Source organism: Staurois parvus, unplaced genomic scaffold (assembly GCF_062004578.1).
Source record: "Staurois parvus isolate SC_StPar_1 unplaced genomic scaffold, SC_StPar_1.0 ptg000061l, whole genome shotgun sequence".
NCBI classification, from domain to species: Eukaryota; Metazoa; Chordata; class Amphibia; order Anura; family Ranidae; genus Staurois; species Staurois parvus.
The window spans coordinates 5630763-5642920 of record NW_028317857.1 but is presented as its reverse complement, the minus strand read 5'-3'; the positions used below and the strand labels follow the sequence as shown (position 1 = coordinate 5642920).

The window sequence follows — 12158 nt, the reverse complement described above, 5'->3', positions numbered from 1 at the left end:
GTGACAGTTCAGAAATTGGGACTGATTTGAGGTATGAAGGTGCAGTCATTGGAGCTGATCTGAGGTGTGAAGGCGCAAGAGTAGGGGCTGATCTGAAGCTTGGAGGTGCAGGTATTGTGGCTGATATGGAGTCTGAAGTTGCGGAAATCGGGGGGTGGTCCTAGATGTGAAAGGTGCAGGAATTGTGATCTGGGGGTTCAATAATTGGGGCTTGTCTTAGGCCTGAATGAGCAGGAATTGGGGCTGATCTGAGGCCTGAAGGCACAGGAATTGTCGCTAGAGAATGGGGTATGAAGTTTTAGGAATTGGGTTGAGCAAAGGTGTGAAGGTGCAGATACTGGAGCTGATCTGAGGCCTGGATATGCAGGAATTGGGTCTCATCTGAGGTGTGAAGGTGCAGGAATTGGGACTGATCTGAAGTGTGAAGGTGCAGGAATTTGGGTGATATGAGCTGTAAGGGTGCAGTAACTGGAGATGGTCAAAGATGTAAAGATGCAGGTATTTGCATGATCTGAGGTGTGAAAATGCTGCAATTGAGAATAATCTGAGGCCTGAAGGAAAAAAATTTGGGCTTATCTGGGTAGTAAAAATGCAGGAATTTCGGTGAACTGAGGTCCAGAGGTGCATGAACTGAGCTAACCTGAGGTGTGAAGGTGCAGATTCTAAGACTGACCTCAAGTGTGAAGGTGCAGAAATTGCGATCAGAGTTCTGGGGGTTCAGGAATTGGAGCTTATCTGAGTCCTGAAGGCACAGGAATTGGGACTGATCTGAGGTTTGAAGTTGCAGGAATTGGGCTGATCTGTTGTGTGAAAGTAAAAGAATTGGGGTGATCTGATGGGTGAAGGTGCAGGCACTGGTGTGAGCTAGGATGTGAAGGTGCAGGAATTGGGGTGATCTGAGGTATGAAAATTCCTTTTCGTGATTAAATGTGTAAAGTTGACCTTTTTTTTTTTTTATATAACTGGCACTCTCAATTTCTTCAAAAATATTTTTCGGCACACTGTGCTCAAAAGGTTGCCTATTCCTGCTCTACCAAAAGCTATAAAAATGGCTAGAGTTTGGCTTTAGCCAAAAAGATTACAAAAATGGTTCTGATGTAAGCTGACCTTCATGTTCCTATCTAGTATGTATTCTGGATGTCTATGTTGTTGCTACCCTCTGGTGGCTTATTCATAGGAATATATGAAGAATGCACTGCAAAGAACCAGAAGATCTTTCCAGGAGTTCCTATTGTACGTCTGGACATTTTCAGACAGACCAGGAATAGCAACTTCCATTTGTCACGTTATCTGGCTAATGATGGCAATAGAAGTTTGAGTCTTCATAAGAGGGGGCATCAAACTGCCTGCTTATGATGCTGGAACACCTACTTACTGTGTCTCACATATTGAAAGCCAGATACAAAATACAATTGCAGAATTAAGGCATTTCCCACCAGTCATATTTAAGCCTGCCTGCCCTAAAGATTTGACTGATTAGTAATGCAGAAAGTAGAGACAGGGAAAGTTAAAGCGCAATTAAACTTCCAAAAGGGACTTAGTTGAACTTTAGTATTCCCTTCCCACCTACGAACAGAATTGCTGGAAAAAGTTTTTTTTTTAATTTTTAGCACTGCCCACTCCGCCAATGTGGCTTTAGACCAGAATGACATGGAACTGGTCCTGCAGCCTCCTGGGATACTTACATCACATCTCCCAGAGGGTTGCAAGAATCTGCATCATACAGAGTGGCCGGGAAGGCGGGGAGACCACCTGAAGGTCAGGCCAGGGTCTGGTTCTTCATCTGAGCTGGCTGCTTCACCCTGAACATGCAACTAGCTCAAGGGGCCAGAGATGGCTATGTGGGGTAACGCAGGATTCACTGTGTGGGTATGTGTTTTGAAGAGCACTACAGGTAAGTGACCACACTGAGGCTTGGTGCTGGTTAGCTGCGCTTTCCAATTGACTTCTATTATGTTGTGTGCTTTCTAAAGGCATACCAAAACCGTGAAACCTAATAGAACTTGATGGGAAAGCGCAGAAAACCTGCACCAAACTTGTGAGTATGCTGCGCAGCACCTGCAGTGCTGTCAAACCGCACCGCATCATTGTGAACATTGTGAACATTGAACTGCTTAGCACCTACTCTCTTCTTTTGACCAGGTGAGATGGTCTGTGTGCTGTGCATACAGTAGGTCATAGAAAACCACAAATTAATAAATTGAACTTGGACTTTCTGTTTCTTACACAGCTGCAGTGTGTTGATGGCCTTAGTAGCTATTTGTTTAATCGGTGGTTTGGATTTCCTTAAAGCAGTATCAAACTCGATAGCAAACATTTATTATAATGCAACTTACCAATTCTTAGGTGTGAGGGCTGTATTCATTTTCTTTTAAAGGCTTTCTTGCTTTTATTTTCACCTGGTGATACAGCCAGAAAGTCTGTTTTTTTGTTGGTTTTTTTTTATTTTCAAAAGAACAAGCGGTCTTGCAGACTGTATTAGTTGCAGGAATGAGACAAACCATTTAACACTGACAGGTGTGATTACAATGATCAGATTTTTAAAAATTTATGTAAGACCATTATCCCTATAAGGGGGAAAAAAATGTATGCCTTCTTGTAAACTGTGAGCTGGAGTTTGGCTTCAATTTGTTAGATGTTCTAGCAGATTTAGATACACTATCACTTCCCTACTCCCAGACTGACATTGCTGTTGTCCAAATGTGCCACCCCCGTGCTCCTTCATCCATAGTGGAGGCACTCTAATACAGGAGGTGTGTTACTGTCCTGGTGAAAACGGGGAAAAGACTAAAAAAAAAATGAATGCAGCCACCACATCTAATAATTCGTAAGCTGCAATATATTATATTTTTGGGTTTAATGCCACTTTAAATAAAAATCGAAACTGTTACTATGATTGTTTGTATTGTAATTGTAAGATTGTTGGGTGACAATGTTTTTAATGCTTTGTAGCTCTCTGGAGAGATTTTATTTAAGTTTTATAGGTTTTATTCTATTTAATTTTTTTGGTGATTATATATAATTTTTTATATATATACTTATGGAATTATACACAAATGAATGACATTTCCAGTTTGCATCTGCTTGCAGTATTTTTCTTAATAAAAAAAAGAAAAGAGGTTATTCTTTCTGCTAGTTTAACCTTGTTTTCTTGAGGGAATGTTAATATTTTGCTTTGCTCATATATTGTATGAATATTGTCATCTGCACAAGCCATTAAGTAGCAGCCCCAGTCCTGCATGTGTAATCATTTGTGATGTTAATGTTGCAGAACACTCGGGTTATTAGTAAAACGGCTAGAGAAAGGTGGCAAAGCTGAACGAGAGAACCTTTTCCATGAGAACGACTGTATCGTCCGGATTAACAACGGTGACCTTCGCAACAGAAGATTTGAGCAGTAAGTGGATTCTTCATCTTCAGTCAAGACCAGATATTATAGGTTTTAATACCATAAAACACTTCTGCAGATAATATTTTCTTTTCCACAAATTAAGTTTAAAATTCATCAATCAAAAAAAAAGTTGCAGCTTTTCATTCACTGACCTACACAACTTCATTCTAAAGAAATACGATGGAAAAATATAGCTGCTGGAGTTATGAGAATAGTTGTACAGATACAATCCAAAGTTCAACACAATATCTTATGTTTCAAATCCTACACATAGTCCTTGAAATTGGAATAAGAGTGAATATATTTTTTGGAAAATATTTACAATGCTATTAGTTATTTATAAAATGTATGTATTAAAAAAAAGTTAATGTGCCCTTAAATTGACAGCATATAATTTGTATTTATTTTTACTCAATCAGGTAATTTTATTTTGGTCTTCAACTTTGTTGATAGCCAAAACTGTAAAAACAAGATGCCCAAAGATTGACGCTGTTAAAGTGGAAGTAAACTCCCACTGGACACTTGTACCTTATAATAAAGCTTGCCTGTAGGTACAAGGAATATCTCCTGAACGTGCACCATTTAGGAGATATTCATTGTTTCTGCAGCTGATGTCACCGGCATATGTGTACTGAAGGAACAGCATGCCCATGCCGTTCCTTCAGAGTCCTGATCCTCGGCCAAGACAACCACTCACAGAGCCCGCAAACCCGTAAGGAAGACTGGGTGATGATGGAAGCCCTGTCAATGACAGCGCACCGCTTTGTTCTACAGCTTTAAGTTGGCCATACATGGATCGAATTTTGTCTGGTTCAGCAGGGACCATCCGACTTTCGATCCATGTAGGGGCAAGGTGGTTGTACAGACGTTCATCTACCAGTCCGTCCTGTCAGATTTTTACCACTTTGATCAGCGCTGTTAGCTATAGCCGGCAGCTCTGATCCGTTTATTCTGTCTGTCTGTTTATTCTTGGCTGTCAGAATACAAAAACAAAATGGGTAGGATTCACCTGTCCAAATAAAGTATGTGGATGGGGAAATCAAGCCATTTGTTTTTTTCAACCTGCTAGTTGTATGGACAAAACTAAGCCATCTATGGGCTGATTTAGGCTACATTCTCTCTTGAGTGGAGTGCATTCAAGTGGTTTTAAGAATGTTTTCTTTGCATTTTTTTTTTAAAGTGAATTGTTCTACATCAATTCTTTGGAAAAAGAACACACATTTTTGGCCCCATAAACTTTTATTACAGTAGACTGAAAAACTTTCTTATTGCAGTTTTTTTCAGGCACTCCCATTCAAGTATATAGAGACAAAAAAGCTTAAATCTGCCTGTGCTTTTTCGAGCAACAGGCGCCTGAGTGCTCAGGAGTGAACAGGTACCATTGAAAGAATGGCATTTTTAACATTGATCATTTTGTAATGAAGCTACAAAATGCTTAGGTATGAATTGGGACCTAAAAGGGGCAAATCAGAATGGTGTAAATCTTCCTTTGATTAGATCTTTCTTGGATACCAGCCTTTTAAGGCTTGTTCACTGTAGGTGTGATGAGTTGTGTTTTTCCACACTGGATGAACTAGGGCACATAGAAACTGTTTTTATGTGCCCTGTGTATGCTAGAGTGCTGATGTGTGGTGCAGTGCAGAAACATTTTCAGCACCACACTAAATGGCACGCATGTCACCACACTGTTGTGCAGATGCGTGAGTGGAGTGTTGATATGTGACACTTCAAGTTAAAAGAAAACAAGAAGTGCAATGCTCTGAAACATACAGTGCACCGCTTATCTGCCATAAGTGACACTAGCCTGCACAGCAAGCCTCCATTCACACTAGTGCAATTTTAGATGTTACCTGAGTCGCACAGAATCACATGACAACAGAAATCATGTTGTTTTCAATGGTATTCAGTCACATCAATGCAACTCAGCAAGGTGTGATTTTGGAAAAGCTTCCTGTTCTACTTTGATACAATTCCAGTGTGATTTGTGGCTCCATATAATATGCAAACAACATCCAAGTTGCGCTACATAATTGCACTGAAAATGGGATCAAAATCGCAGTAGTGTGAACCTAGCCTAAGCTGTGTGTTGTACCGTGTAGGCTAGTTTGAACCTAGCCTTACTGTTAGCTATTTCTTGCTTTCAGACGTCCAGGTTATAGACTGCCTTGAAAAAGTATTCATACCCCTTGAAATTTTCCTGTTACAACCAAAAACTTAAATGTATTTTATTGGAATTTTATGTGATCGACCAACACAAAGTGGCACATAATTGTGAAGTGGAAGGAAAATGTTAAATAGTTTTCAAACCTTTTTACAAATAAAAAAAAAAGTGTGATGTGCACTTGTATTCAGCCCCCCTGAGATGGCCATGTCCTGGTAGGTTTGCAGTTGTACCATACTCTTTCCATTTTCGGATGATGGATTGAACAGTGCTACGTGAGATGTTCAAAGTTTGCAATATTTTTTTTTATAACCAAACCCGGTTTTAAACTTCTCCACAATTTTATCCATGACCTGTTTTGTGTGCCCCTTTTCCTTCATGATGCTGTTTGTTCACTAATTAAGAGATTAAATTACACACAGGTGGACTCTATTTACTAATTCGGTGACTTCTGAAGGCAATTGGTTCCACTAGATTTTAGATAGGGGTATCGGAGTAAAGGGGGCTGAATACAAATACACGTCACAATTTTCAGATATTTATTTCTAAAATATTTTGAAAACCATTTATCATTTTCCTTCCACTAGACAATTATGTGCCACTTTGTGTTGTGGGTATAGCGGGTACTTTCCGGAGTTGAGAATACATACTTGAATAGAATATATTTTTATAAACCAAAATTAACTTAAATACCTGCCAATGGTTAATTTCAGGGTCATTCTCACACCATGGTTTATTTTTGTAAATGGAAGATATTTTGTTTTGAAAGATTTTTTTTTTTTTTTTTTTATAAAGTCTGGAAGATTGTAAAACTTCTGTTATTGAGACAGCATTTCAGGTCAATAACTCTGCAACTTAAGATCTATATCTCTGTATTGGAAACCACAAATCATATTCACACCTGGTTAATATCAAGTAGATTAGAGAAAATGCCTGAGCTGAGCTCTCGGTGCTGGTTGTTAAGAACATCAATGTACTGCTCAGACTTTTACAGAGCAATAAACCATTCAAAATAAAACCAGAGATCCAGCTTCTATTACTCTGCAAAAATTCCTTGGGTCTATGAAGTAATCAAGTAGTTTACCTGAACCGAAATCATTTGCACATGTTAAACAGTAGGCTGTTTGCCCACGAGGCATTGCATTGTCTACATATGTTAAAGGATACACAATCTAAAATGCTGCATCTGTTGTTTTAAAGTTCTAATGTGAGAATTGCACTAATCAACTCATGTTATAGGAGGGTAACTTTGTAAACAATGGCAACAAAAACTGGAATGTTAGGATGTTCTACTTCTTATTGCCACTCACAGCTGCTAAAGCCAGCCATAGATGGAGCAATGTTCATTCTTCTGGAGCCATTGTGTTCTCCTGGCGTAGGGAGCTATACCCATTGGGGGAACACATGGATCACTGCTAGTGGCTATAATAGCCGGTAGCAATAATCTCATGTAGAATCCAACATGCTGGTTTTACCCAAGTTGATCGATCTCAGTCGGTCCCTGCTGAACTGGCCAACATTTGAACCATCTATGGGCAGCTTAAATTCCTTAAAGTTCTTCTACATAAATTCAACTACTGGTAGGGGGGCAGAGGATGCCATATGCAGTAGGGGCTTTAAATTGGTAGCAAATTTAGAAACATATATTTTTTTTCTTTTCCTTGGTTTTTATTGGGGATAAATAGAAAAAAAATGACTTTTCTTGTAATTTTTCCCAGAGCAGCAGTTACGTACATTTTTTATTCTATGTTTTTTTGCCCACAGCTTTAGCAGCTTCCTAGCTGTCGCCTGAAGAGATAGCTTAGAGGAATCAGTCTTCCTTTTACTCATTAAATAAAGGAGACCGTTTTGGCACCTATTGATGCAGTGTACACCGCTTTGAAACTAGAGGATCTGTTAGGAAATTCCCATTTGTTTCTCTATTCCTTTGACCTCCACTTAGAGACTCTTTCAAGTCTGGCTCCTCATTCATCTGCAAGCATTCATCTGTAGGAAAGTGCACTTCTGTTTTCCATAGTTGGGTGCAAGGGACATTTGTTAAGCTTTGTGGATGCTTGAACAGCTTGCATTTTAGACATTTAGGAGCAGAAGATGGTACCCCTGGGCTACAAACTAGATATTCACTCCCTGACCTGATCCTCCATTTCTCACCTTCAGCCTTCCCATGTCACTGCACAGATTATCTCCTCTTGGGGCTTTTGAATCAAAGTATCAGTACTCCAGTTGCTTTGGCGGATTAGTTCCAGAGGTTTTTCTCCAACTTGTTCATCATTTTGATGTCCAAAGGGGCATTTGCCCTATTCTGGATCTTACATCTCTGAATGTCTTCATTAAAGCCCATAAAGTCTCCATGGTATCTTACAAATCTGTTATAGTCTTCCCTCTCCAGGGCAACTTTCTAGCTTCCGTGGACATCAGAGATGCTTGCCGACAGGTCTCTATCTTTCTAACACAATAGCAGTTCCTTTGCCTTGATGAGGTGACCCTTCAATACTGTTGCTCTCTTGTGGCATCGCCATTGTGGCATACTTGTGGCATGACCGCCTGTTTAGAGAACAGTCTGCATGGGCTTTTTGGCACAATGTCACATTGACAGTGCAGAAATTTCAGCAATTTGGATGAATCCTGAACCCTCAGAAATCATTGCTGGAAATTTTTCACAACTCTGGTCTCAGATTCAAACTCTCCAGCTGAGGAACCATCTGACTCTGCTTTTGAAAGAGAGTCCTGGGTCTGATGGGAACCTCTTAACAAGGAGTCCCCTTTTGCCAAGATTCACTCCAGACCTCTGCAATGCAACAGTTTGTCATTGTGGGGCAAATTGTTCTATTTTTTTGGGCAGATCGATTCATCTATCATAGAGGACCAGGTTGTTCCTGATCTGATAGCTCAGGAATCTGGCTCTGGAGTTGGCTGCCAGAACAGTGACCAAGCAGCTCTTGGTCTTTGTTCATGTTCGGGAGCTTCGGACATCTCCCAGTTTTTTTTTTACTCTCTGGGGCTTCAGATCATGTGAACTGAGTGACAGTCAGTCATGCCAGTTACATAATTGGGAAGTTCACCTGTGCCTCCTGGCCTTTAGAACCCCCGTAAAGGGTTTCCAGGCAGCCAGGGGTTAATCTACAAATTAAAACATCCTGATTTAACTGTATTTTTCACAAGTGACCCAAACTTTTGCACAGTAGTGTATATAGCTACTTCATTTATCTCAAGGCGGTTTTAGTAGCATTTTCTGGCTACTTGTTTTTTGTGATCATTTTCACCTATTTCTGCAGACAGTTTGCTTTTCTTTTATTTTCCCTGTCAGTCCAGCTATATTCAGTTCTCTGCCTTGTTCTGTCTTAGCAGTAACTTTCCTCCTGAACTTGGCACCATTCTTTGATGTATTTAACATGTTTGTTAATATTTCAGATGTAAATCCTGTTCATTTTCACCTATTTCTGCAGACAGTTTGCTTTGCTTGTATTCTCCCCTGTCAGTCCAGCTGTGTTCAGTTCCTTGCCTTGTTCTATCTTAGCAATAGCTTTCCTCCTGAACTTGGCACCGTTCTTTGATGTATTTAACATGTTTGTTAATATTTCAGATGTAGATCCTGGGAATTGGTTAGACGTTAGAGTAGCGCCTCTGGCTGGCACACATTGTAGCAGTTCTCAAATAAATCACTTGTCAGTGGGTTTCACAATGGTTTTCTGCTTCTGGAAAATGTGCGGTAGTCAGTTGCTGGTTATTTTTTGGTTGGGTAAATGAAACCGGATATACAGATTGTGTATCATAATTACATGTTTATATTAAGGCATTCTTGTTCTCTAAGACTGTGGAAAGCACATGGATCTGCAGATTTCTCTAACTATTAGCAACCAGTTTTAAGTTTGTTCCGCTCAGTTTGATGAGTGAAATATCTTCTCTGATTGGTTGGAAGGGGTATTTCATTTTGTTGCTTTTTGCCATTCTGTAAATTAGGACCTACTTACAGACTTTGTGTCTCTATGCCACAATGTTGTCCTAGAAATTGACACTCATTTTCTTTTATTCATTGTATCTGGACAGAATCGTGTCATAAGGCTATTTTTTTTTTAGTACCTAGGAATAATGTAATCATCAACTTAACCTGTGAGGAGAGACATAGGGGAGCAGCCGCTAATAACTTATTTTCTCTCTCTCTATGTGTATGTGTGTGCGTGCGTGTGTGTGATAGATAGTTGTGCTTAAAAGTTTGTATACCCTGGCAGAAATTGTGAAATTTTGGCATTGATACTGAATTGTCTTGTTACGCAGGACGTTTGACAGTTCCTTTCTGATCCCCATGGCTCAGTATCTAGCCTAGTCAGTGCTTCCAGGTGAGAGCTAACAAACTCATTGACTATTTATTCACTGACACTAATTGCAATTTAAAAAGCCACAGATGTGGGACATTAACCTCTAATTGGCATTTTAACCCGTGTGTGTTACCTCTTTGTCTGTACCAAGGCCCAACATTCCAGGGTATGTAAACTTTTGATCATGGTCATTTGGGTGATTTCTGTTATGATTTAAAAAGGAGCCAAACAACTATTTGATAATAAATGGCTTCATATGATCATCATCCTTCAAAAAAAGAGCATTTTTTGTCATGATCCATCATATTTTCAATATCAGTGCCAAAATTTCACAGTTGCTGCCAGGGTATGCAAACTTTTGAGCACAACTGTATGTATGTAAGTGTGTGTGTGTGTGTGTTTATGTATGTGTGTGTATGTATATGTATATATATATATATATATATATATATATATATATATATATATATATATATATATTCATTCTCAGTTTTGGACAACATGAAGCTTCATTCTTTGCTCTCTTAGGTGATAGGTTAGGCAGCCTCATAGATACTCACTTATATAATAAAGCCAATCAGAAGCTACAAATATTAAAGAGCAATATTTCAAGTGGTTATCTTCATGAATTTACTTTTCCATACAGAATATATTAAAATCAATAATATGCTTATGGAAATTTCAGTTGATCCGTGCAGTAAATCCTTTAAAGAACTGAATAAATAATTCTGAGCATTGGAAAATTGCATACGGTAATGAAAATGCCCCGTTTCACATTAAAGTATAGTTGAGCCTCAGTTATAGCTTGCAATTTTAAAGCTGAACTACAGGAAAACTGCTAAATATGTATAAGGGAATTGTCATACCTCTCAGAGTTTGCCTTTTTCTCCGTCTAGTCTTGAGATTTCCACAATTCTGCCACACAGCACAGTCTTGTCTGGTAGGGTGGGATTTTTGCTATAATTAAGTTACACTTAAAATAGAACTAAAGTCAGAACATTTTTTTTATGGATAGCATAAGGGAGGGTTATAACATCTGTCAGTTTTTTTTTCCATCTGTGTCCCATTGGGGTGATTTTCTTTTCACTTCTGTCCCATAGCCAAAATTGTAAGTGAAAGCAAATCCTTCTAAAGTGAGGGTATCCCTGGTTGTCACCAGAGTCACCATAACTAGCGCTCCCATTTATTTCCCCTTTTATACCTGGTCTGGTGACAACCAAAAATTTGGGATCTTCTTTAACTTCTGTTGGCAATGGTAAACACAACAAATAGGGTGAATCCTTCTAACAGAGGCACAGACAGCAGTTAAAACCTGACAGGTATTCTAATCCCTCTCCACTCTATCAAAAAAAAAAAAAAAATGCCTTTAGTTGTACTTAACGACTTCATGTCCGGACACTTTCACCCCCTTCCAGTCCAGGCCAATTTTCAGCTTTCAGTGCTATCACACTTTGAATGACAATTGCACGGTCATACAACACTGTACCCATATGAATTTTTTAGCATTTTTTTGAGACAGATAAAGCTTTATTTTGGTGGTATTTATTCACCACTGGGATTTTTATTTTTTTTGCTATGTAAATGAAAAAGTCCAAAAATTTTGAAAAAAAGTGTTTTTCTTACAAAATTTTGCAAATAATAATTCATCATAAATGTTGGCCAAAATTTATTCCGTTATCTTTTATTCCGTTATCAAATTAGATTATAACACAAATTTATAATTTTTAAACTTTTTTTTTACATTTATTTATATATATATATATATATATATATATATATATATATATATATATATATATATATATATATATATATATATATATATACATACACACACACACACAGTGGGGCAAAAAAGTATTTAGTCAGCCACCAATTGTGCAAGTTCTCCTACTTAAAAAGATTAGAGAGGCCTGTAATTGGCATCATAGGTAGACCTCAACTATGAGAGACAAAATGAGAAAAACAATCCAGACAATCACATTGGCTGATTTGGAAAGAATTCTTTTGCAAATTATGGTGGAAAATAAGTATTTGGTCACCTACAAACAAGCAAGATTTCTGGCTCTCACAGACCTGTACCTTCTTCTTTAAGAGGCTCCTCTGTCCTGCACTCATTACCTGTATCAATGGCACCTGTTTGAACGTGTTATCAGTATAAAAGACACCTGTCCACAACCTCAAACAGTCACACTCCAAACTCCACTATGGTGAAGACCAAAGAGCTGTCGAAGGACACCAGAAACAAACTTGTAGACCTGCACCAGGCTGGGAAGACTGAATCTGCAAT

At 38.7% G+C, this 12158-nt stretch overlaps 1 protein-coding gene across 10 annotated transcripts in view; it reads left to right on the top strand.

Moving 5' to 3' along the window:
* The window catches only part of PARD3 (par-3 family cell polarity regulator), an 814686-nt gene that overhangs the window by 353235 nt on the left and 449293 nt on the right, over nucleotides 1-12158 (top strand). For all 10 annotated transcript variants that reach the window (XM_089668705.1, XM_089668703.1, XM_089668701.1 and 7 more), the window contains one exon: nucleotides 3272-3397. In XM_089668705.1, the coding sequence (XP_089524831.1) occupies nucleotides 3272-3397 (126 nt within the window). The remainder of the gene's footprint in view (nucleotides 1-3271; nucleotides 3398-12158) is intronic.